Source organism: Sorex araneus, chromosome 4 (assembly GCF_027595985.1).
Source record: "Sorex araneus isolate mSorAra2 chromosome 4, mSorAra2.pri, whole genome shotgun sequence".
Lineage (NCBI taxonomy): Eukaryota > Metazoa > Chordata > Mammalia > Eulipotyphla > Soricidae > Sorex > Sorex araneus.
This window is the reverse complement of record NC_073305.1, coordinates 41,079,600-41,106,503: the sequence shown is the minus strand read 5'-3', so window position 1 is coordinate 41,106,503 and position 26,904 is coordinate 41,079,600. Positions and strand designations below refer to the sequence as shown.

Sequence of the window (26,904 nt, the reverse complement as noted above, 5' to 3'; positions counted from 1 at the left end):
AGCCACCCGCAGCCTTGCAGTGACCTCTCGGTGCCTCCTTTCCCACGCTCTCTTCACGCTAACTGCATCAGCCCTTTTGATCTGCTGCTGGTTTTAAAGCCTTTTATCTCTCACCCTGTCCCTTCTCTGCCTCCCTCAGGTTCTCTTTCAGACCAGGTGTGTTTGGTTGAAGAGTGGGTGGGTAGTAACTAGCAGGGACAGGGGTGGGAGGGTAGATGAGGTTTGATTCTCTTTCATATTTGCTTCCGTGGCCTGGATTTTCCCTTTCCTGGTTTCAGGGATCTTATTTAAGCCGTCAAATTTCAGCTGTGATACTCCAGGTGCCCCTATTATTTGGGCTTATTAGAGAAAACTACATCTGGCATACACACATCTGCCCTCTCTCCGGTCCTCCTCGGACCTGTCCTCTTGACAGACTGTGGGGAGCTCAAATCAGACCCTTTCACTGCAGAGAGAAAAGAATGAAGGCTAATAGAAAAGAACGTTAGGCTTTGAAGACTTGGAAAATAACGAAGTGATTGTGAGTTAATTACATCTTAATGCAGTGCTAATCTCAGGAAGGAAGGGTTGATTAACACATTGCTATTCCCCTGGAAACTAATTTTTCTGAAAAACAATAACTCCAAGAGGCAGTTGTTTCCTGAGTCCTGAAATACAGCACAAGGCAACTTTAAATGGTCCCCCGTTAGTCTTGACGCCATCTGCTTGTTTGCAGCCAAAGTATAAATTTTCCACTGTTCTGAGCTGCGGGAGGGTGGCATCACTCCAGAGAGAGAAACAACAGCGCCAGGAGTCCCGGGGAAGTGCTCCCGCCAGCCCCGCTAGCCACTTCCAGTGCGTTTCCATTGATTTGATTAGGGAACAAAGAACCAGAGGGAAATATGTCTTTTCAAAATTGGACTTCGCTCTGATATTCTCTGGGGCTTCCAAAGGATTAAATCTCACTTAATCTGCCTTCCTCAAGTACCCATTTGCATTTTGGACTCTGAGAGTCATTCTTTCTCAGTTGTCAAAAACAGTTGTCAAAATTAGTATGGCTGATTTTGAAGAGACATAAAGACAACACTGGCGAGAGGGGCAAAGGGTAGGAGACTGGGACAGGTTTTCTCTTAGGGGATAATTACAAGGCACAGCACAAAGGTGTTCTTAAGTATGTCCTCAAAATGAGCTGTGTGCCCTTTGATTTTTCAGTATTGTTTCCAATAATTTCTGGATTCCCATCTTAGTTCCACTGTACTTATGCATGTACATTTTTTCCCCTAATGAACACCTAAAGCACCATTATATTTTCACATACTAGTTCATCAAAAGCCTTCTTGCCTAAGACTGTAGACATAACTGTCGAGATAAGAATTTGGTTTTAAGTGCACACACACAAATGTGCACGCATATCCACAGTGTGTCAAAGATCTTTATCCTGCAGATATTATAAAAGTTCTCTTTTAGACAAGCCAGTGAGAAAGGTATTAGCGTCTAAGCTCTCTGCCATGTTTTTGGACTGTATGCATTTATTTAAAAACCATGAGAGAAGTGTTGTTCTTCAGATCACCTCGTATCAGATTCTCTGGGTGGAGACATTCACCAGTCATCTTTGTCAGGTTGTGATTACTAGTGAGTTTTCTAAGGGTTTAGTTAGATGAGGCCCAGCAGGATGGAAGAGGTATGGTGCTGCCCCCTTCCTGCTGGTGGTCTAAGTGGCATCGTGGTTGAAAAAGGCACGTGGTGTTTTCTTAAAGGGTCCCTAGAGCACATCAAAATGATTTTACTATGATGCTCACTTGGAGTGTCCTTTTTTAAAAACAGGAAAATAATTACAGAAGCAGGGGGTACAGCTCAGTGGTGAGTCACGTGACGCCATCTAGAAGAGACTTAAAGCCCAGCACCAAGAATAAAAACACAGAACTTAAAGTGTTGCAGTCTCTAAAAAGTGCCATTGCAATTCATTTCACAGAATTCATCTACACTCACCTCGGAGTCAGGAATAGGACTAGCAAGAACAGCTTTGAAACTGGCCTCACATGCTAGGGGAAAAAGCAGCTCAGATAGAGACGGGAACACCAGGTAGAGGATGTTGGGAGGACCCATTTGGGTTGGTAGATGCGAGCTGAAAGTAGACCATAGACCGGACATGATAGCCACTCAATACCTCTATTGCAAACTACAACACCCAAAAGGAGAGAGAACAACGGGGAATGCCCTGCCACAGAGGCAGGGTGGGGTGGTGGGGGATGGGGTGGGGTGGTGAGAGGGATACTGGGATCATTGGTGGAGGTGAATGGGCACTGGTGGAGGGATGGGTAAATGATCACTGTATGAGTGAAATGGAAACACAAAAGTTCATAAGTTTGTAACTGTACATCATAGTGATTCTCTAATAAAAAATTTAAAAAGAAAATATTCTAAAATGAATTTTAAAGGTGAAGTAACTGAACATGTCTGAAATTTCTTAGCGAACAAAACCCTTTTTGTAACGGCCTCTTAGTAAAATACAATTTACAAAATACAATTTACAAAAAGATGCAGCTTCCTTATTCCCTTTGTTTTACCTTTTTCTTAGGGAAGTGTTCCCACCATCCCTGCTAGCCACTTCCAGTCCATTTCCATTGATGTTATGACGGAACAAATAACTAAAAAGAAATTTAAGTATAAGTTAAATGTGCTAGATTTGTGAGGCAGAAGGAAGTCAGGTGATCTCACAAAGCATAATCCATTTTATTGTCCGTTTTGCAGAGCACTTAGCATGGTAGAAACAGTGCCAGGTTCTCATGTAGCACCAGGGAAGGCTTCAGACTCCTCTCTTCCTCTTTCTAATTTTCTTAAAGGATGGGTCTTGATGCTGGAAAGGAAAAAAAAAAGGTAAATTTCCAATGAAATTTAAAAAGTTTTAAGATGCCAGGTCCCCTTAGAACCCCTGAGAGATACTATGTTGGTGTCTTTTAATCCAGTGTTTTGTTAACACAGTATTAAGCCAAAGTGCAGGTATTAGCTCGATAGGTTAGTTGGTTTTCATCTTTCCATGAGATGCAGTACAGGAATGCAGTACAAGACTCTTCATATGCTTTTGATTGTTCCAGTTGTATTCGTCGTGTTTGTTCTTTTAGAGTATATCAGAATTAACTGGCAAAGTGCCCATAGTCGCAATTATAATCAGTGAGAACTGTATTTTTATCTGGGGGAACAAGATATTTAAACACAGAGCTGCTCACCTTCAGAGGTGAGACTCCTCTGAAGACTCCTGCTTCCTTTTGTCCTCTAGAGTCTGGCCCCAGAGTGCTCCCTTCCCTGCTAGCTCCAGGGATTCTGGAGATTTGACAGGGCAGCGCTAGTGGGGATGTGTGTTTGGACGAACCTCACCATGTACTGCTAAAGTTCAAACAGGCAAAAATTGGTGTTGAACAGATACCCCCTGCCGAGCCTGAGAAGGCGCTACAGCTGCAAGGCGTTCCCACTGTTTGCTTGTGTCCAGGAACCTCAGCCAGAGGACAGTGACGAACAGCGGAGAGAGAAGCACTGGTCGGTCAGTGAGCGCCCACTTCGGGCTCGCTGGGCTGCGGAGGCTGCCAGCCCGGGTGTTGCTCATTCCTCCAGCTGACTGCCACTCACACTCCTGGTGTGTCAGAAACAGGCAGGCGGCTAGTAAGACTCGGTCAGTGCGAAAGGTGATTTGGAGGGGATGCACGTTTGGTGAAGCCCCGAATGCCTGCTCAGAATCGTTGGTTTCTCATACACCTTTGCGTTCCTCAGAGGGCCAAGTGCTGAGTTGAAAATCAAACCTGTTTTTAGAACCACTGTATGTCCTGCTGGCTTTCCTTTGTCTGTTTTCATTTGGTATGTGTCTGTTTGTTTGGGGGTTGGGTCCACAGCCAGGGAAGCTCAGGGGTGACTCCCAGCTCAGTGCTCAGGGAATCCTGTGGTTCCAGGCCTCCTGTATGCAAAACATGCGCTCAGACCTTTGAGCTCTCTCTCTCTCTCAAACCATCATTTGGCGCTGCCGGGAATGACCTGTGAGCACAGAGTTGAGAGTAAGCACAGAGCACCACCAGGTGTGATCCCAAACCACCCTTTCCCCCTCCCCCCAAAATAACAGTGCAGCAGTTTTCATTTTAAGGACAATTGTAATAGGACTTAGGCCTGTAAGATAACGGTCCTGAAGGAACTGTTCGGTTTTTGGCGGATTCAGAAGCTGTTGTTCTATTTGAAGATCCTTTCTGATGAAGACTTGCTCTTTATCCGAACAAGCTGTGTTTTTTTCGGCCTCCTCTGCCAAGGTTAGGAATTCTGACCTCCAATGGGCTCCGGGGTTGGCCCGTGCTGTGTGAGCACAGCGCTCTGGGCCAGTGCGGAGGCTCTGTCTGCTCCCGTGCGCCCTCTCCTGGACGCCCCGGCCCTCTCCATGCTTCCCTGCCCCCACAGCCACTTCCACCCATTTGGAAAGAAAGGAAACAGACCCCGGGCCAAGCTCCTGCCTGCAGTCCTCAGCCTCGCCCTCTCCACCCCGACACCCCATCCTGTGGCCGCGTTTCAGCCTCTCCCTGTGCACACCCTTCTTACCTGCCCCACCGCAGAGCTGCACCCGGCTCCTCCTCGCGTGCCTTGTCCTTGCCCCCTGCACGTTCTCCTCCCTCTGCTGTTCCCTGCTCTGCACTTTCCTTTCTGGACCATCCCCCTCTTTTGAGACTCATCCTGGGCGACCGCCCTCCTTCCTGGACAGCCGTCATGCTGGTTTCCGGAGATCCCTGTTGTGGCCTGGGGTTGGCCTGTGTGCGTTTTCTTCATCCCTGGTGGTGGCGTGTAGTAAAGCATGCCGTGGTGCCCCTTGCCCCACAGCCCCAGGTTTGCCTGAATGCCCCCCAAATGGTGCGTGCTCTGCTGTTCCAGGCGGCATCATCTCCCCCGCACCTTGTCTGGGAGTCGGCAGGTGTAGGCGAAGGAGGTTAAACATGGAATATTGGGGGTCAGACACCTGCCATCAGCTTGCCAACCCCGCAGGGCAGGAACTTTGCTCAACGTCGTACGTGTTTGTGAACCTGAACACCAACGCGAGTACCACCCGCCTCTGCTCTGGTGCCTTTGCCTCGTGGGTGGCTCCGACCAGGCGCGCACCAAGGCCCCTTCCTCGCTGTGCTCTGGCTGTTCTCTGGGAAAAATCTGTGCATGTGCTGCAGGGTGAGGTGTTCCAAGGGGCTGGTTTGGAACACACACGCCACCTCATACAAAATGTGTGTAGGAGGGGCGGGCAGCGTTGGAGGTGTGCCTGCCGAGCACGGTGCTCCCTTCCCCCTGTGTTCCAGTGCTGGGAGCACATCTTCCTTTTCAAGAAAGGAACGTTCCCTCTGGGGCCCAAGCCAGAGGCCCTGGAACTCCCTCTCTGTTCCTGTCCTCGCCTCAGGCCTCCTCCACTCTCTTCCCTGGCACCTCCTGGTGTCCCCTGGTCAGAAACACTTTGAAAATATTAGAGTGCTAAAGCTGCCCCAAGAGAAAAACAAAACACAGGACGGCTGTGTGGGTCACTCTGGATGTATAAAGTCACTTATTTGGGGAGAACCTCTTTGTTCACCTGTCCTTCGTCCAGGCCCCTGCTCACCTCTCCAGGCCCCTGTTCACCTGTGTCTTCGGCCTATTTCTATGTTGTGCATTTTAGTGGGAGTCACTGTGGGTCACCAACAAGCTGTGATTCTGGCAACGCTGCTTGTGCAGGAGACAGCCCTCTATGCGCTGATAATGTCATGGCACAGCACTGCGACTGTAACTTCAGAATTAGGCCCTACTGGGGTCAGAGCAGTCGTACAGCAGGGAGGGCACTTGCCTAGCACACAGCTAACCTGAGTTCCATTCCCAGCATCCCCCAAGCACTGCCAGGAGTGATCCCTTCGCACAGAGCAAGGAGTAAGCCCTGGGCACTTCCAGGTGTAGCCCCAAAACAAAATTAATTAAAATGGTGAGTTCTTTATGGATTTTTTAAAAACTTGGAAGCTTTATTTAAACACCATGATTTACAGAGTCATTCATAATACAACAGTCTCGGGCATTCAGTGTCCCAATACCAATCCTGCCACCGCTGTGACCTTCCCTCCACCAATGTCCTCGGTAGGACACAAAATAGCTTGATTTATATTGCTTGCTACATTACACAGTAAAACATAAACTTCCTCTTGCATTAATAATTCCCTTTGTGGTAGAGGTTGTTGCTGGGATGGACAGGGTTGCACACACACACTGGCTCTCTGAGGTTGCACACACACACACACACACACACACACACACACACACACTGGCTCTGAGGTTGCACACGTACACCTCTGAGGTTGTATTCTGAGGTTGTTCTCTGAGGTTGTATATGCACACTGTCTCTGAGGTTGCACACACACACACACACACACACACACACACACTGGCTCTGAGGTTGCACACGTACACCTCTGAGGTTGTATTCTGAGGTTGTTCTCTGAGGTTGTATATGCACACTGTCTCTGAGGTTGCACATGCACATTGGCTCTAAGGTTGCACACACACTAGCTCTGAGGTTACACACGTGTGTTTGCTCTCTGAAGTGGCACATGTACACTGGTTCTGAGGTTGCACACGTACACTGACTCTGAGGTTGCACACATACACTGGCTCTGAGGCTGCACACGCACACTGGCTCTGAGGTTGCACAGTCACACTGACTCTGAGGTTGCACACGGTAGCTGTGATTTCAGCGTGCTTGGCTGCAATGCTCATTATTTCAGTTGCACACACTGGTGTTTCCCACCCACCCTCAAGCCTGCTCCCTTGGCAGGCACAAAATAATTAACTTTATGTTGCTTGTTACAACACACATGGAATTATTTTTTTTTAAAAAAAAAGAGTTCAGTAGAAGAATATTTGTGAGAATTGCTATATCTCACAATGGCATTACCAAAGACTTTGTCTGAAAATTTACTGAGCTGGTTGTTGCTAGTTGAGTCTTCTGGTTATGGCTTTTGCTCATCGAGCTCAGTGGGTCTCTACACATTTCCCATCTAATTTGCTGTGCTCCCACTGGGCTGTCAGTCCTGTGAAATCAGGAGGCGTTGCGCAGTTCCACCTGTGGCCGTGTACTCCAGGGGCTGGGGAGCTGGGACAGCTCAGCGGTTGGCTCCTCTTTGAGACTAACTGTGGAGCTGGGGCCATTCCTGTGCCTGAGGATCCTGGAAATGGGCGGGGCTGCGGGGCTTTCTGCAGGGGTGGAAGCCCACCCCGTTTCGAGCAGGCCCCAGAGTTCTCAGCCCACAGACCGTCTGCCTGGGGATTTCAGCTGCATGGCGCCTCTTCAAGACTAGTTCTGAAATGATGAGCTTTATCCCAACATCCTGTAGCTGTGCCGGCGCGTGGCTGTGGCTGTAGCAAGTCCCGGTGATCATGTGCAGTGTGTATGCCTGTTCTCACGGCATTTCTGCTTAGGGACGGCTCCCCCTCCACCTACACAGAGGGGCCCAGTGCAGGGCCCCGCAGCCAGGCCGTGACCTGTGGGAGCCCTGTGGCCTTAGCCCAGCAGGGGGGCCCAGAAGAGGCCGCTGAGACCTGCCCTGACCCTGGCCTGGCCGTTCCCTCCCCTGGTGGAGGAAACATGACCTTCACGGCAGTGCTGAGCCGGGGTCAGCCTGCTCCGCGGCGACCACTTCTCCACCGTTTCCACTGCCTTTTCCACAGCGGGCTTTGGGGTGTGATTAGAACAATGATTTCACCCTAAGGACGGCACCACTTAGAGAAAATGGTTTTCCTCTTCGGGCCCACAGAAATACATTCTTAACCACAGGCTAAGTAGTCGAGGAAAGCCTAGTGCTGTCAGATAAATGTCTCCACAGCTGGGCCGTGAGAAGTGTGCCCGGGAGACTGGCATTCTGGGTCTTTAGAGGGAAACACCCCGTCGATGAAAATGTATTCTAGCTTTTTAAGCTCACACGATTCCTCAGAAACCTCAGCCCTTTGTGTTCACGGGGCGGGGAGGGGTCCCCGACAAAGTGGCTATTCTCATCCCCCTGGAGCCGCTGGCTCCGGAGGTCACAAGGCAGGCATACGCTGAGGAAGGTGCCACATCTCTTCACCCCAGGATGCCCAGAGTGGGGACTGGAGTGTGTCCTAGAATCTGGAGACTCCCAAATTCTGCAAAACTAGGATTAGCCCGTTTGCCAGAAAGAGCCCAGCGGCCTGCAGGGACATGAAGCTGCTTGAAACATAGGTCTGGTGGGGCCAGTTACGGGGGTGATGGCAGGGGGTGAGGGCGGGGTTCTCAGCATAGATTCGAAGCACTTTCTTAGTCTTGACTTTCTTTATTTGATTATTGTTTGTTTATGTATTTTGCCATATCAGGGATCAAAACCAGGTCCTCCATGTGCAAAGCATGTGCTATAGCGCTAAGCCATAAATTTTTATGGTAAAACTAAAAAGTTTGGAGCGCTCACAGCCTCAGGCATCTGCAGAGAGCAGGAGCCTCTGCTTCCCACAGGCAGTGTCAGGCGTCTCCACAGCCTCCACGGGAGACTGAGGCATCCCCAGGAAAAGGCCCTCAGCCCCCTCTGCATTCTGCCAGTGGCACTGGCTGGCCAGGGCAGCTGCAGGGCAATTGTGTGACCAAGATCATGGAGGGGATGTGGCTTCCCTCAGGCTCAGTCAGAGACATTACTGGCCTGGATGGGGTTGTAGGAGGAGGGAGGAGGTGAATGCAGGGGTAGAGTTCACCTCGGAGCTCCTGCAGACCCCTCCACCACTGACCACACTCAACACTGTGTGCTGAGACATTAACACACACAGATTTAGGCCTTGTTGCCTGTGCAGGGTGACAGTTCCCTGCAAATGGTCAGTAGCAAACCCAGGGTGGAGGGTGGAGCAGCTCCTCCGAAGCCAGGGGGGAGCAGGGCAGCCCATCTTAGGGGTGATGTTCCCTGCCTCAGGAATTAGGGGATGGGGGGTCGCACTGCTGCTTCCAACTCCCAGAGTTGCAAAATACTTAATGGAAAGAGTCTTACTCCATCAATTTATGAGAATCACACTTTGGGTTTGGATTTTAGTGTTTTTTTGCCACACCCAGGATGCTCAGGGGTTGCTCCTGGCTCTGCACTCAGGAATCAGTCCTCATGGTGCTCAGGAGACCATATGGGGGGTGGGTTTACCTGCTGAGTTGAGTTTTGCCTGTGCTTGGCTGGGAGGACAAGGAACCCAGGCCCCGGGCTGCCTGTGGCCTCCCTCTCGGCACTCTCCCATCCGCAGGGAAGTAGGGATTGGTCTCAGCTGGGGCGGAAGGTCTGTGCAGGTGAAAGGACTGGCCTTGGCCTTTGCCGCCCCAGCTGGACGCTGCTGACACCTACAGCTGAAAACAGGGCAATTTGGGATGCTTCAGGGAATGCAAGGGGAGGTGAGGAAATATAAGATTTGTATATTTACCTTTTTTGCATTTATTGTTCTAGTGCCAAGCATTTTTATCTGTATAGAAAGGACTCTATTCTGTAATTAGAACAAAAAAAAAAAAGGCAGTCATGCGGAATTGTCCCTATTCTAAGTCATTAATTTTTCCAACCTGAGAATACTCTGGGATATTTTGTAACAGTCCATTTTGCCTAAAGAAAAAAATTGAACCATGAAATTACTGGTCTGTGAAATGATTGAACATATTAAAAATGTTTGCAAACAGCCAGATGAAAATTAATGTGTCCAACAGCAGAGGCAAAAGCCCATTAACAAAAGAAGGTGCGTCTTCAAGTGTGTGGAGTGCTTTTGAGGTTTGCCGTCCCTCCCTTTAAAAATTTGGTATGTCTTTACACCCAGCGATTTAATATCAAAACTTCAGTCTGGAAGGGAACCTGACATTTTGGAGTGTTTTTTTTTTTAAGTGGAACTGTAACTGTGCTGCTATTCTTGGCTCAAGAGTGAGTAGGCACTGAGAAATACGTCTTTGGTAGTGCTGGTTTGGGTATGTCACCCTAGCAGTTCTTTCATAAATGCCAGGGCCAGCACGTTTGGCTCGGGAGGAAATACCATGGAAAATGAAAAGAAATAAAAAAGAGAGAGAGAAAAGAAGAAATCATTCACAGGACCAAGATGATAGAGATTTTAAAGGACAAAACAAAATTTCTCAAATTGCATTTTAAAAATCAGGCACTAACTAAATACTAACTAGATATTAGAAATAAATAAGACATATACTTTCCTTCCAGAAAACACAGAGGCTGATTCAAGTTGGTTGGAAGAAATGTTCTTGGGACCAGGGAGATAGTATTGGGCTCTGACACAGACAAGGAACAAGCTCAAGACAGGTTGGATCCTCAACGTCAGTGACCTCCCCAAGCATCTCAGGGTGTCTCTGGGGGACTGAGACGATGCCAGGATGGTCCTGATGTCATAGGGCATGAGAGGGAGGGAGGAAGAAAAGGAAGGAGGGGAGGGAGGAAGGAAGGAAGGAAGGAAGGAAGGAAGGAAGGAAGGAAGGAAGGAAGGAAGGAAGGAAGGAAGGAAGGAAGGAAGGAAGGAAGGAAGGAAGGAAGGAAGGAAGGAAGGAAGAAGGAGGGAGGGAGCTTACACGGAGCCTACATCATCCCTCTGCACCCCCATAGCATATCCTTCAAGCCTGGAGGGAAGCAAGGCAGAAGACAATGGGGCCAGGAGAGAGAAAAGCCCTGGAAGATGGCCATTCTTGTCACCTAGTCCTTCTTCTCCTTCTCCGTCTCCTCCACCTCCTCTTCCTCCTCCTTTTTCCTTCCTTCTCCCTTCTTCTTCACTGAATCACCATGAGGTACACAGTTACAAAGCTGTTCATAATCAGATTTCAGCCATATAGTGTTCCAACACCCATCCCTCCACCAGTGTACATCTCCCACCACCAATATCCCCAATATTCCTCCCACCACCCACTTCCCCCCGGCATGCCTATATGGGAGGTAGTTTTCTTCTCTGTCTCTTTGTCTCTCTGACTATGTCTCTGTCTCTCTCTGTCTCTTTCCTCCCCACTCCTTTGGGCATCATGGTTTGCAATAGAGATATTGACAGGCCACCATGTTGGATCCTTTACCCATTTTCAGAATGCATCTCACATCTAGAGCCATCACTTCCTACCATCATTGTAGAGGTTCCTTCTCTATCCCAACTGCCCTCCTCCCTAGCACGTGAGGCTAGCTTCCAACCATGGACCAGTCTTCCTGGCCCTTGTTTCTACTGTCCTTAGGTATTAGCCTCATACTATGTTTTTGATATCCCACAAGTGAGTGCAATCATTCTATGTCTGTCTTCCTTCTGACTATTTCACTCACTCAGGATGGTAGTCCTTCTTTCAGAGTTATGAAGAGAGCCTCAAGGGTCCTCAGATAGAGGAAGAAAAACAGTGGTCTGAGAGATAGACAGACCCCAGGGCATACGGTTGATTATCAACAAAGACAACTGTAGTGCTGCAGAGAATGGACAGTCTTTTAGACAAAAGGTGTAGGAACAGTTGAATGTCCGAATGCAAAAGAGATGAGACTAGATCCACACCTCCCATCAAAATGGGTCATCCATCTACTGTGAAGCCTAAAACTGCAAGTTGTCCAAGAAAAAAAATAATAAGATTTAAAAAAAAATCTTATGACCTCACATTAGGCAGAGTTCTTGGATCCCAGCTCCGCCAAATGTGATCCACGAAAGAACAGATTTATAAATGGCACTTCGTCAAAATTAAAATCATGCTTTTCAGAATCTGTCATCTCCATAATGAGAAAATGCCAAGAACAGCAGAAGGAATCAACGAGGACGTGCCTGGGGGCTTCTGAGCCCCCGATTATTCCTCTTTGGGCGGGAGGCAGGCTGCACCCAGTGGACGGGAAACCTCAGCTCCCCACGGCCAACACAACTGACATTTCCTGAGGTCAAGAAACCTGGTTCTGGAGACGCAGCAGAGGAGTCGGTTGCCCTTGGATGCTAGAAAAGAGGGAATTTGAGGCTAATGGGAAGAGGTTTGGAGCCAGGCAGCTCTAGGTTCATGCCTAAGCTTCTTAGCACACCTGCGTCCACCTCTGCCAGCGGGTCAGCTTCTGCGCCTGCGCGTGCGGAGGGACCCGCAGTGAGCTCTCTGGGTGAGGAAGACGGGTGCCCACAGGCTTCAGCTCAGGGGTGCCGAGACATGATCCAGCATCTCAGTCTCCGTGGCTAGCCAAGGGAACTGTTTTGTCAAACTTAAAACTACAGGCAAGGGCAAGGTGGGTTTCTAAATCATTTCCGGTAAACGGGAGCTACACATTTTGCTTAGAAAAGAAGGTCTAATATCTTAGATAATCAATTTATCCGTGGGAGGTCGCCAGGGTGGAAGCCAGGACCCTCTACATGTGGAGCATGCCCTCTGCTACCGTTTGAAGCTGGGGAGGGGTGTTAGGGGGGAGGGGGGTAGGCGCGTCGGGACACGCAGCAGTAGGGGTGGGGGGGATGGGTGCATATACCGCATTCCTGTGCAGGATGGAAAAAATTCGAGAGGAAGCCAGGAAAACAAATATCCTGGGGAGGCTTAGAGTCAAGAGGTGAGCATGGAAGAATTTGACACAAGGGAGAAAGAAAAGCACAGGCTACTGGTAGGTACTGATGCCAGGAAGTTTTTCCCATCAAAGGTCAGTCCCGACTGCTCAACGGGGCAGCTCCCTTCTGGGCTGAAAATAAGAAGAGGGGGGCTGGGAGACAGCACAGCTGTTAGGGCGCAGGTGCCTGACCCGGGCTTGATTCCTGGCACCACATGGTCCCCTGAGAATTGCCTGTTATAGCCCTGGATCCCCTGAGCATGCCCTGGTGGTCCTGGAAGCCCTCGGTACCCCAGAGGTGGCCCTGGTCCCCTCTCCCCGCGCCCCCCATCACGGCAGGGCCCAAGCAGCACCGTGGCCTTGTGCCTTTTCACTGAACCAGCACCAACCATTGACCAAGCATCATCAGTGGGGCCCCGGGATCTCTTGAGAGGCTACCCCAGCCCCTCCACCGACCACCACCAGAAAAATAAACAAGAAAAGAAACTGAAGAGGACTGAGAAGGCCACTGCTGACACTCCGGACCAGAACCCGGCACTGGGAGCCCAGGTGCAAGGGTGTGGCTGCACGGGCCAGCAGGGACAGCGGCTTCTCAGGCACGTCTTTCCTCAGCGGGAACCTCATCCTGAAAACACTTGTCGGCCCGCCCGGTCACTCTGCAAGTTTGCCTGGTTCTTGAGAAAATGAAATTCAATCTGAAAAGCTTCAGTGTGATTCTCCTGCACAGTCACACCTGGTCCCTTCCCCTTTCCCTTCTCTCCGCCCTGTCCCTCCCTCCGGTGGAAGCAGCATGGTAGGGGCTTGTGTGAGAGAGGGGACTGAGACTGCGGCCTTGTTTGCCCTCCCGGGAAGAGTCCAGGAGTGAGGAGCTGGGGAGGTAGAAGAGGGGTAGCCAGGCTCAGAGCCTGGGGCCTGAGCTTGCAGAAGGTGATGGATCCTAGGGCTGGGTGCCTGAGTTGCCTGTCTCCTAGGTCACATCAGACAGGCCAGGGCTCAGGGGAGGCGCCCGTATCGCTTCTGCTGAGATTGCAGACCTAGGGGCAGGGGAGACGTCGGGGGGGGGGGGGGGGGGCCGCGGGCAATCACTGGAGGTCATGACTTAAGGACCCAAAAGAAAAGAAAAGAAATACTTGCATGGAATGTTAAAGAACATGCTATTTGGTTCCTAAATGAAGCTGAAAATAGCTGAGTCTAGCAACCACCAGAAAGAATTTCATAATACACAAGAAGAATGAGCTTGCCTGAAAACTGGCTGGGGTAATCAAGAAAACATTAAATTATAATTTAAAGGAGAGAAACATATGCCCAGACAAAGCCTTCAGAGTAAGTAGAATTATAAACAGTAGATGTGACATATTCTGTTGAAAAGATGCCCAGTCATGTGTAGGAGAACATAAGAATGATATTTGCGAATTCTCATAGCCTGTGGGGTGTTTCTGGGTTGTTCCCATATAAAGAATAAAATATATTAAATAACCTTGGACTGAAATATAACATTACATACATGGACCTATCCCAGCACAGGGGGACAGCTCAGTGACATCCCTGAGGGCCTAGCTGGACCTTCTGTTTTCCTGTCCACCCATCCTCATTCACTATGGGCTGTCTTCCCAGTCACAAGGTGGCTGCCACAGCTCCACCCATCATGCCTTCACGAACACATCCAAAGGCAGCTGAGGGTCGGCAAAGGTGGCTTCTCTCTAGAACACCTGTATCACTTGTATCACTTGTCATTCCGTTGATCTTCAATTTGCTCAAGCGGGCTCCAGTAACGTCGCCATTCGTCCCTGTCAAGTGCTAGTGCAGCCCAATGATATCTGCTTGCTCCAGAAATAGGAAGAGCCTTAAATCGTTCATTCAGGGATTTGACGAAAAAATCTGAGAACATATAAGAACACCTGTATATGCTAATAAAAAGAAAACCTTGCCCCCAGCACCCCTGGCCAGGAATTAGTTCATACCCTAACTGCAGGAGAAACTTAAGACAGCACCTGGCACTTATAACAAACAGTAACTGACTCTTCTAACAATAGGGAGAAACTGAGCATGGTGGGGAGGGATGGCACCCTGTAGCAAGGGAAGGGAACGCACCCTGTTCCGGAGGGTCAGGGTATGTGAGAGGCCAAGTGCCGGGGCCGTGCATGCCCAGGGGAGAGGCATGAGGCAGACCCCAAAGGAAAAATGGTGGGAAAGTGATGGAATGCTCTGGGGGTAGGGGGGGGGAAGGTTTCAAACAGGCCATTAGCCTTCAAAATAAGAAAGGTTAGCATTTAATCAGGATGAAACGAAGGGTTTCCATTTTATTTATTAAAAAAGTAAATAGACCACAAACATACGGGCCAAAGGGAAACTCTCTGTCGACATGACGTCCATGCGAAAGAATCAGGCTGCAAGTCCCAGGGCACTAGAGGGGACGAGGCTGCCAGAGACACTTATGTAACCAGTAGCTGTAAGCACGGAGTCGTGTCCAGAACAAAGGGGCATGACCCCAAGGCCTCCTGGGCCCAGCTCACCACCACTCCTGTCCAATCTCTTTTTTCCAGATTTCTCCACCATCTTCATTCTTTGCCGTCATACTCTCGCTGCTGAGAAAGGCCCTCTCGGGCACTGCTCAGGGCGTAGATCAACTCATGCTCAACAAATACTCGCTTCTGGGCCTTCCTGGCCCCTTGCCCCTAGCCCCCAGTTGAGTCCATTGTCTGCCAAGTCCCCCCCCAGCCCCCTGGCCCCATCCTCCCCACCTCCGTCTCAGGGCTGCACCAAGCCCCGCTTTGAGGGCCTTGGATAATCCCTCGATAGTGTAAATAGATACACAGTGTAGGTGTAATGGCCTTATTCATAATGAATGTTCTAGAATTCATAAATGCACACCCCCTCTGTATTCTTGGCCCCCAAGAGTAGTATCTTTCTAACTCTAAAGTTTCTGTGAACCCCTATACCTGACTTACATACAGATTGTGACTTGACAGATGTGGGGTGGATCCCCAATATCTGAGTAGAACAGATTAAAATCCATGCCGCGCTGCCCCCCCCCCCCCGGTGATGCACAAAGCAGAGACCAGCAGGCTGCGTTGAGTGCCAGCGGCTGCCCATCGGTAAAGGCATGGGAGAGTTCAGGAGGGACCAGGATGCTCTGACACTGTGGGTGATCGTTTCTTCTCTAAGCTTCCGGCTCTTAGGTTACCAGCTAGAGGCCACAGTAGCCTCCCACTAAAATTGTCACTGCAGCAGAGTGCTGGGTACCACAAAAACACAAGCAGCTCTCACCACTGCCACTTCTGTTCCGACACTGAAAGTGGCACCTATGACCACCGGTCAGAAGGAATAGTCGGTATATTTGACAAAATGTAAAGACCTTTTTGGTCATTCAGGCTGACCAGAGAGGAGAGTTACATCACAGAGGACAGACTGGGGAAATTGTAGGCAGGGAGATGAGAGAGAAAGGTGAGTAAAGATTCCATGGTAGATCCGTGTGTGTGTGTGTGTGTGTGTGTGTGTGTGTGTGTGTGTGAGGGGAGATCAAGCTGCAGAGAAGCAGACCAACATGAGCAAGAATCAGGAGATGACGTCAACCAGAGGAGGTTTTATTGAGGTCGCCGTGCTGTGCACCTCCCTATGTGAGCGGCTGTCTTCAGAAGATAGCCTTCCTTCAGTTTAGTGCCATCCAAGGGGGGACGACTGGTGGGCACTGACTCTGGGAGCAGGTACTGTTTGATTTCAGCGGCAAAACTGGGCTGCAAAACCGCCCCCAGGTCGGTGTGCCGGGCCCATCTCAGGGAGATCAAAGACAGCTGCACTGCTGCTATGGGCACGAGTCATCAGTAGCTGCTGAGGTTGAAGCTTAGGAAGATCATAATTCAGTTCTTCTGCCACATGGACCCTCGGGAAGAGCCTCCCCGTGGTCACAGAGGCTTCTGTTGGACAGTGCTAGGCTAAAGGGAAAGGGAGTGACGGGCCTGCCAGGCAGGTGGAGGGAGGAGACAGGGAGGGGAGGCAGGGGACATTGTCATGTCACAGAGTCAAAGGCTCAGTCAGGATGGGAGAAGTTGCAAAATGTCCTATGCTACTATCAAAGTTGATGAGGACCAAGAAATGGCCCTTTGGTATTGGCAACATAGCAGTGACAGGGACCTCAGTGGGAGTTCTTCCAGGAGGCAATAATGGAATGATTGGAGAGTAAGTGGTGAGAAAATAATGTGGGTAGATGGGCTGTCATCCAGTTCAGAAAGAGGACAAACTTGAGGGAAGGGGAAGGGGAGGGTAGAGAGAAGGGCTTTATCTGTTTAATGATAGAGACTAAAATGTTTGGCAGACCATGGAGAATTTGAGAATATATCCCCAAGATACACTACTAATACATAAAGATGGGTACAAGTGTGTATGCATCTGCACACACACACACACACACACACACACACACATCCTGGTTTAGAAGGACTAGTTCAATGAATCATCCTGTCCATATGGTAGAATTATTGTAACCATTCAGTTAAAAAAATCCTTTGTATTATGCCTGGTAATGAGAGCATCACCAAGATTTATTATTTTGCAAGATGCAGAACATATGATGCTTCTCTGCCTGTTTCATATTCAATAACCATGTCTGTATTTAGGGAAAGGCGGACTTCCAAAAGAAGATGCAAAATTGACAATGAAGCAATTGGGTGCCTCCAAGATGAGGGGTTGATGGCCAAAGAGGGAGCATGTCTCCTTGTCACAATATTTATATAGTAGTATATGATTTCTTTAGAAGCCAAAGGTTCCCAATTCTTGTCTGGTTGCTACGCCCAGTGGTGTGCAGGGCTGACTTCTGGCTCTCTGGTCAGAGACCACTCCTCGTGGGGCCCCGGTGGGGAGGGCATATCTGATGTCAGGGATCAAAGTCAGGTTGGCTGCATGCAAGGCAAATGCCTTATCTGCTGTACTCTTTCCACCTAAAGGCAAACTTCCCCCTTTTCAGAAAAAAAAATCACTCTGCACATGGTCCCCCTAACACTGCCGGAGTGACCCCAAGTCCAGAGCCAGGAATAGCTCTCAAACACTGCCAACTGTGGCTCCCAAACCAAACACTGAAAATAAGCAACAGGTCCCTTAGGAAGGATTCTCTTGGGAGAGGTTCCGTAGCAGCCAGGAGAGGGGAGAGAGAAGTGGCCTTTTTGGCCCAGACTCTGGACCATGCATGACGTCACGGACCAGCTCTCCATGACGCTCACCCGGTTTGGCTTTCATGACGTCCAGCCTGACCATCCAGGCTACCCGTGGCTAGGCAAAACGCCCCCGATAACAGGTATCTGCCCCCTCATGGTTTCTGTGAGTCTGCACTTGGCTCTCCGGGGCCTTGGGGGTTGGTTCAAGGTGCAGCCTGGACTGGGGCAGCCTCGGCTCCTCCCCAGGGGCCTCCGTACAGCAGCTCAAGGCAGGGTGGCCAGTCCCAGCAGAGCCATCGCAGCCCATGGCTTTCTGCTGGTTCTGGAAATGGGTCTGGGAGTTAGCTGGCTCTAGAGTCGGTCCCTCTCAGAGAGACATGGGGGAGAGGCAACCCATCTCCTAGCGAAGACACCCTCGCACCTGGCATTTCTGTTTCAGTTCATCAGAAAAGATTTTGCATGTCAGGAACAGAAAGGGAATTGACCTCCCTGTGTCTTGCGCCCCAGTAACCCGACATCGTTTCATCATGCTGTGGCAATACTTTAGGGACTCCGATCTGTCATGCCTGCTGAATTCTCTCAGTTTCATGAAATGCAGGGAGTGTGCTAGCAACAGAAAGCTGACCCGCCTCCGCCCTTCAGAATCATCTAGGAAATGTTGTTTGTTTGTTTTTTTTTAAAAAAAGACCTTGGGGTCCAGAAGAAAGGACAGCAGTTAGGGGGCATGCCTGGCTCGAACCCAACCTGGGCTCAATCCCTGGCACCACTCGGGGCCCAGGGGCCTGAGACTGGCTGCGGGAAGCTGCCACCTGGTGGCAGGCCAGTGGGCACATGGTGTCAGGTTGGGCCTCCAGCACCCGGGGCTGTGGGCAGGGCGGGCTGAGGCGTCCTCATGGCACGGGTGACACCAACACACACTTTGAAGAGGAGTTGGAACCCACTGTCAAGTGCCTGTAAAGAAACAAGGCAGCGGGGCTCCGAAACAGGGCGGCTCTGAAACTGAGCCCTTCTCCGTGCGTGCGCTGTGATTCCTCAGAAACCCCTGTAGGCCCTGCTGGGAGGGGGCCTGGCAGGAGAACAGAGGGGAACCCCCGACTAGGAGAGGAGCAGTGGGTTCCAGGTGCACGCAGAGGCGACATCCTGTGGCCCCAAAGCACGGGTGGCTCCTCCCCGCACAGGGCAATCAGCTGGTGTTGGCCCGAGAGCACTCCCAGGAGGCAGGCAGCCCCCTTGGGGGTTTTGTCCGGAGATTGTGTTCCCTCACTGTCCCCTCATGCCCCCCTCCCGCACACACACACACACACACACACACACACACACACACACACACACATTCTGACTCCCTCACTCTTGTTTTGTTCTGTTGCCATCTGGGGCCTGTGCTCCCTTGTGGTCAGCTGAGCCGTCACTTCCTCCAGCATAGATGCTCAGCTGGGCTGGACAGGGACAGCCTGGGGCCGGACTGGCCTTGTTAGTGCAGGGAGGGAGCCAGTCCCTTTTTTGAAAAGAATGGCAGGGCTTCATCCCCAGGCTGGTTTTGCTAACCATCAAGGATGCTTTCGTCTTCCCTTCCGGTCGTTCGCCCAACCAGAGCTGTAAGTCAGAGAACACTGGCCCGGAATGGCCTGCTAAGGGCAAACACATACCTGCCACAGCCCGATACAGCTGCATGATGGTGGCTTTGGTGCCAGATTGTTTGACTAGTCAAAAAAAAAAAAAAAAGAATTCAACGTAGGGAAATATGGGTTTTCTCCCCTAGCGCCTCCCTGCCCCCCCACCCCAAAAACAAATAAATTAACTGTGAATCAGCAGCTTTGCAAAGTGACACCAAATCACTCCTTCATCACTTCATGTGCTCCTGAAGCAGTTTTTTTTTCATGTCCTCAAGATACTCGGCAGTTCATTCAGGGTGACAGGCAAAAATCATCTATATTTTATGACTTACCAGAGGATCCGCCGATAGCAAAAAGCTTCTCTCGAATGCTCTCTGCTGTTCTCAGCTTCACATGACAGCAGTGGCGGTGGTGAAGAATGGGATGCGTGAAGGCATGTTTAATTCAACATTAGCTACACTGGCTCATTTTGATCGATAGCAAACAACATGGTAGGCTTCAGACCCTCCCTGGCACTCGTGGCTCTCACTTGGAAATCACGTGTTGGGCAGGATCATGCAGGCCCACAGCCTCACCCAAACCCTGCCCATCCTCTCTTTCATAAAACAGGACAAGAGAGAGCGCCGACAACATGAACTAGTGCAGCATTTTCAACTGTTGGTCCACAGAACCCTGCCAGTCCACGGGAGTTCCCTGCTAGCAGGAGGAAGTTCTTGCTTTACTGACAGCAAGTTTTTCAGCCATTGGTCTGAGGCCACTGCTGGTCCAGGGGCAGGAAAGGTGGAAAAAACCCTGGACTAGACACAGTCTTGCTAAAATGTCCTGGTTTCTGGAAAGTGCATAATGGGAACCAGAAAGGGAAGTCACCGTTGCTCTCAAAGTGTGAAATAGAGCGGCAGTGTTAGACACAGGTGGAGTCAGACTAAAGGGAGTGTCAGGGGCTAAAATCTGTCCTGGCTTTGGGGCTGGAGAGATACTGTGGTGGGTAGGGCATTTGCCTTGCACATCACTGTCTGGGTTCAATTCCAGACATCCTATATGGTCCCCCAGCTCACTCCAGGAGTAATTCCCAAGTGCAGAGCCAGAAGTAAGTCCTGAGCACCTCTGGGTGTGACCCCCTCAGTCAAAATCTTTCATGAGTTTTATTGGGAGTCTCATGAGCGTATCTTCCAACTTCTCCATTCTGCACATTTCCTAGGTATATAAGGGAGGTGGGGGTGAAATTTTAACAGTTCAACCCTAGCTTTTGTTTTTCAAAAAAGAAAAAAATTCTATCTGATTAAGGAATCGTGGTTTACAAATTGAAGTTGAGTTTTAGGCATCAAAAAATAAGTGTTTTTGCATGATGAAAGGAACATGGGTTAAAACTAAAAGACAGCGAACTGAATGGCAAAAGCAATACTCACATTCAACACATTGGATAAAGGGTCAGTATCCAGGCTATCACGGAAGAGCCTGGCAAGCTCCATGTGGCATATTCGATATACCAAATACAGTAACAATAACAGTTTCATTCGCCTGACCCTGAAAAGAGCCTCCAATCATTGAGGAAAACGAGTAAGGAGAGGCTGCTGAAATCTCAGGGCTGGGGTGAATGGAAACGTTATCGCCTGCTTGAGTAAGCTTGAGTAAACTGATGAACAATGGAATGACAGTGATACAGTGATCCAGGATATACAAAGTACTCACAAAGCTCAGCAACAGTATTTCACTATTGCTTTTGTCTTTTTTCTGAGCCCAAGAGCACAGCTGAATTTGGTAACACTGGCCAGGAACTGACAACTCCGGTCCCTTGTGCCTTCAGGACCTAAGAAAAATGGTCACTTCCTGCTTTCAGTGGGCGGATGGGAGAACAATACATTGGCTGTCGTATTTCCACAATTTGGCAAAGCTAGTCCCCGCCTTTGGTCTGTGAGTCAGAAAGGCTCAGGCCCTCTCCCAGAACCCCGAGGCCTCCTCTAAACCTCTTCCCTGGTTGGTGGGAAGCTGCTTTCCCCGCCTGCCCTCCTTTCTGTGAGCAGCTGTGAAGCTTCGCTCGGGATGTGGCTGTTCCCACCTCCCTTGCTCACTCTTTCCTGGTGCCTACCACGGGCGCGCGCGTGTGTGAGTGTGTGTGTGTGTGTGTGTGTGTGTGTGTGTGTGTGTGTGTACATGAGTGTGTGTGTGTTGTGTCTGTGTGTTGGGGGATGGGAGCACGCAGTCTTAATAAAAATTGTTTCTCCTGAAAGTTAAGAAATATGTTCATTTTGAAAGAATTTTTAAATCATCGGTTGAAACCCAGTGTGGGCAGGGAGTTTTCTCCAGTGTTTCATTTTATTTTCATTTCATTTTATTTTGCTTTCGGATCGCACGTGGCATTTTGTTTCTGGGCTTACTCCTGGCTCTGTGCTCAGGGATGTAGGGGACAGAACCCGGGTAGGCTGCCTTACTCACATGCCGTACTGTCCCTCTGGCCCCGTTTGGGAGGTTTTACCTCTGCTGTTAATTTTCTGAATTCTCTGTGTCCCCTGCACACTATAGGGAAACTGTGTCCAGGACTCAGGACCCTCAGAGTAAGCTGAGGACCCCAGATTCTCTCTGACCACCCAGGCAGCCCTCTCTGAGCATCACCACCAAGTCCCCCCTGCCCACACACTCTGAGACCCTCTCAGTGACCCGTGGGTTCCTGTGGCTAATCAGCACACTCCGGTCTGAGCTTAGCTCTTTAAGCCTCGGCGAAGTGCCTATAAAAGTGACTCTTTGCGTTGTTTGTCACCACGAATCATGACTGGCTTGTCATCTTAGGTACGTCAACTCCATTTAGTGCCAATTTCCATCTCCTGTGTGTAGATTCCATCTGCTTTTTGGCCTGACACAGCTCAGTGAGTGCCCCAGTGCTGCAACCCTGAGCGTGCCCAACCCCACCCCACCCCCCGGCCCCAGACACCCTCCCCCTCTGCTCTGCCCTTCTGTTGTTGGGTGCTCCCACCCAGGGTACCCTGGGCCACCCAAGTCTACAGCCTGTGTCCACATGTTCCCCCTCCCCCCCATACTGTGTGTGCAGTTCAGCGGCGTTTAAAGCACGTCACATGACCACTCCCTCTCCCTGTCTCGTAAAGCAGACGGGCCAGCCTCAGCCTCCCTTGCTCCTGAATAACTCGTGGCTACACCCAGCGGGCAGCTGGGCCGTGGGCATCCAGGCTGGCTGTGCCATACTCTTAGCTCACACTGGCCCCCCTGGTTCAGCAGCTCTGGCACTTGGGCTTTTGCCAGCTAACGTTGTTGCCCTGCATCTCCCACATTTTCTTGTCACTGTGCCCTTTAGAGATCATTCTTTAAAATCACAAAGCAGAAAAGGCTAGTGTGCTTCCTTTCTGGACGTGTGAAGCCTTGGGGTTAACGTTGTATGTTGCCAGAGCCCGGGCAGAAGCAGAAAATCGGGGTCAGGTGAAAGAGGTCAGTGAATCAGAAAACCACCAGCAAACCCTCCAGGATAAAGGTATAATCCATCCACATCTGGTTGCTTTTCGCTTCTGTTGGAGTTGTTGGTTTAGGTGTTGGGGGCACACCCGGAAGTGCTCTGGGACTAATTCCAGGTCTGTGCTTGGGGACAGCCCCTGTGGGTGCTTGTGGAACCAAGGCAGAGCTCCAACTCAAGCCTGCTCAATCCTTGTAGTTGTTTCTCTGGCCTGACCACACACGGCTGACCCTCCTAGCCCAGGTGAGCCCGGCAGAGGGCTGTGACGCGTGAGGATAGCTCTACGCCCGACCAGTCAGCCTGAAGCAGCCACGAAAGGTCACCTCCACCAAGGGGGCTTCGGGCAGACTCTGGTGTGTGGTGCCACTGTGACCTGCAGCAAACAAGAGGGCTGAGGTGGGGCCAAGATTCGCAGGAAGCGGTCCCAGAGGAGCTTGTCTGAGATTCTGTACCCCCAGCACCTCGGTGGCTGTGCCCGTCCCCCTCTAGCCCCCCACGTTGGTGTGAGGGTGTGCCCAGGGAGGGGTTTGCAGAGTCAGGCTCAGTGGAAAGATGGCATTTGGGTGTCCGTCCTTGAAGGCAATGGGAGAGGACAGAGGCAGTGGGCGTCCAGAGAAGGACTTGACTACACGGGATAATGTCCCCCAAGCCCAGGACAGCGGTGCCCCTCTCAGCAGGTTGGCTTTGTCAGGTCTCCTTGGCTCCCAGCACCTCAGCCACCCCCGGGGTATTGTGGCAGCAGCACTGGCAGACTCAGGAGCGCTGGGGCCAGTCAGAGGCACTAGGCTCCCTGTTCCAGAAGCATCCGATCCAGCTCATTCCCAGGGGTGGTCTGTGGGAGCCACCATGCCTCTGAGGGCTTGGCCAGCTCTGTGGCAGCGTGGCTCCCTCAGAAAGCATTGTTGTGCGGCTCCACAAGGTGGGGAGGTGGAGAACTTTACGGCATGCCAGGAGGGTGCCAGGCTCAGTTAGCACCCGGCCCACGGCCACGGCTTCACAAGCCTCTCAGCAGACTCCACAGCGTGTCGGGTCAGGGAATGCCAGATACGGCAGGGTGGGGCCAGACCGTCAGACCTAGCCACAACTTCCTCTGCAGCTCCCAGAGGACATGTCTGGGACGTTAGGAGCTGCCCTTAGGGTTGTGGATGAAGCCCCTGGCCTGGAACCTGAGGGAAGGGCATCTCTGAAAAGTCTGAAAGTCACTTAACTGCGTCATTCCCATTCCGGAGAGAGCGTCCACCAGCCCAAACTCCCGCTGCTTCTGGGGAGACTTCCCTGACACCAAGGAAGGCCCCACCATAGCCACGTAAGCGGGAGAACATTTTGTACCCAACTTGAAGCATCAGGAGAAGTTTATTTTGGATGAGGAACCCCTTGATCATGACCCGCTGGTAAATTTCTTCCCAAGTGGAATTCTCAGAAGATAGTGCTAGAAGGTTCCCTAATGTGCCATGGACTCGTTAATCCTCATTCTGGTTCTGGGTCCATTTCTTTAAGTCATTACTTTTCTTGTGGCTACTTGTCACATCTGAAAATAGAACAGATTCATCTTCTCTCTGTCTCTCATTAAAAGGGATCTTAAAAGGCTCAGGATTATTAAGGCAGCGCCTGCTCTCGAGTCCCAGGGGCTCTTGGCCGCAGTATCGCCGTGTTTGGACGGGGTCAATGGAGCCCTTACTAAGTCACTGTGAATGGTGACTTCCCAGAGACGGGACAGGGCGTGCTCCGCTCCAGGTTCAGAAACTAAGGAAATGTCTGCCCCAGCGATCTCGTTCTTGGACAGGCTCATCGTGGGCTGGGCTGGTTCCTGTGCCCACGGCCACTCCCAGCCCACAGAACCACCAGGTTCCCTCCTCCATGCAGGACCCCCGCCCCCAGGCTTGCCCTGAGTCCCCAGGCTTCTTCACAAGGGTCATGGGGACACGCAGGAGGATTGTGGTGAGGGTCTGAGAGGGACCCAAGAGGGGCCACAGGCTCCACCACCTGTGCTGAGTCGATTACCCTGTGGGCAAACAGTTGCTCTTTGTGTGTGAGTATGTAAGACTGTGTGTGTGTGTGTGTGTGTGTGTGGTAATTCCAAAGTAGTTACTGTGTAGTTACAGCCAGAGGGGCATTGCCCAGGGGTTGGAGGGGCTGGGGCAGGGAGGGGTGCAGGGCTGGAGGCAGCAGGGGGCCCCCAGGACTGCCTGGATGGGGGGAAGTTTCCTTCCTCTGATGCTCCAGCCCCACCTTACCCCCAGGGAGGTGTCACAGGCTACGCCCATGGCTCTGGGGAGTGCCCGGTTGGGGTGCAGTTCCAGGGCTCTAGAAACAGTTTTGAGCCTTTGTTCCTGGACCAGGGTCTGCGGTTTCCCAAAGCGACCCCCACAGTGTGTGCCCCGGTATGTCTGGAGCAGACACAGAGAAGCTCAGAGTCCCAGAGTGGAAGAAATTGTCTCCCTGAACCCTGATCCAGGAAGGTCAGGGCAGACCCCCCACAGCCTGCCCCCCATTCCTCATTTTTAAAAAACCTCCCAAGGTCAAGCTAGGCATCCCCACCCCTGCATGTCCCCACTGGGCTACTATCTCCCACCTTGTCTGATCAGAAACGGGGTCTCTGGGCGCCCGAGAGACCTAGGCAGCAGCAGCGGAATTACGTGCCCGGCTCTTGGGCTCAGGGCAAGCTTTGGAAGGACCCTCCTTGCCCTGCGGGGGGAGGTGGGGAGCCCCGAGCCCGACAACTCACAGGGTCCTGCTCTCTCTGCAGCAAATGAAGCTTGTGCCCGAGAACCTGAAGGAGGACCTGAAGGAGGACCTGAAGGAGGACCTGAAGGAGGACCTGAAGGAAGATACAGAGGAGCAGAGCTGAGGACGGGCCGCAGGGCCCCGGAGCAGCGTCTCTGCCCTGAGCCAGGCCCTCGGAGGCAGTGCCTGATGCAGCGCCTAGAGGCCACGGAGCCGGGGCAGAGGAGGGGACAGAACCCTCTCCGGACTCCCACCTCCCACCATGCTCAGCTGGAGCCCACACTTCACCCTTGCTGCCTGACTGCTCTGAGCCCCCTGGCCCGACCCCTCCCCCCACGCCACACATGGAACACACCCCACCCCTACCCCCCAGCCCTCCTGTGGCCCAGAAACCCGTGGGGGTAAGGTGGCAGGTGGCGGGCCACTCTGAAGGGGCCTGCCCACCTTGGGTGAGGCCCTTCCCAACAGCTCCACACCGGCTCCCTCCGTTCTGTCTGGCCATAAACCGAGCTGCTATTAAAGGCCACACACGCCTCGCCAGCTGGGCTCTGTGCCACACTGACCTCCACTCTGCCATGGACGCAGAGCCACGATGCGTCGACGGGCAGCCGGGGGATGGCAGCCCAGGTGGTGCCCGGGGGTCCTGCGTCCAGGAGCCTGCCCCAGGCAGACCCCGCATGGCTGGCCGGGCTCTGTGCCTTGCACCCTTGCTGTGAGCTGCAGAAAAGGGACCTGGCCCTGCCCAGGGGTGCTGTGGGGTTCGGTCAGACCCCTGGAGGCTGCACCTTAGCCCAGCCGGGACAAGGCAGTGGGGCCTGACCCCTAGGGTGCAGCTGTCAAGGCATGGAGCCAGGAGCTCCCAACTGCTGCCTGGCGAGGGGTTGGCCATGAGGCCCACCCTGAGGGCAGAACGTGGCTCCTTCCTCCAGCCAGTGCCTGGTATTTCCCTCCCACCCTGCACCACACTGCTTGGTTTCTAGACTGGGGTGGGAGACCCCCACTCTGGACAGCGAAAGGGGTGTCTGTGTCGGCTGTGACAGCGCCGTCCACCCCAACCATGGCACAGAGCTATGTGCAATGACAAACTGGCCGTGTGCTGGAGACGGCAGTGGGGCTGGGAAGGGGACGGGCTGAGGTGGGGGCGAGGGCGGCTGTCCTAGAGACCTGGGTGCAAAGGGCAGAACTCATGACCCGCAGGTTGGAGAAGCAGCTCCGGCTGGCTCCCCCGGGGGCGCAGACTCCAAGTGGAGCACGGAGATCTCCAGATCTTTCCAGCAGACAGGTGGAAAGCGGCTTGGGCAGGGGGAATCCGGGCAGCACGGCCTCCCCGGGGCACTGAGCTCTGCCACTGTCCTTGGCAGCCTGTGGTGGCTGGGCTTAGTCTGGAGAGACGGGTTCTGTGTCTCCTTGTTCACCAGCACGGCCCCGTTCTTCTGCCCGCCTGTGCCCGGCTCTGAGCAGAGGTGCTT

The 26,904-nt window shown here is 51.8% G+C and overlaps 1 protein-coding gene across 1 annotated transcript in view; it reads left to right on the top strand.

Annotated features, from left to right (window-relative positions):
* Positions 1-26,526, top strand: part of ANO10 (anoctamin 10) — a 175,234-nt gene extending 148,708 nt beyond the window's left edge. Inside the window, exon 13 of the mRNA XM_055134561.1 lies at positions 25,458-26,526. Coding sequence (XP_054990536.1) covers positions 25,458-25,559 — 102 coding nt within the window. The 3' untranslated portion in view covers positions 25,560-26,526. The remainder of the gene's footprint in view (positions 1-25,457) is intronic.
* The last annotated feature ends 378 nt before the right edge of the window (positions 26,527-26,904 follow it).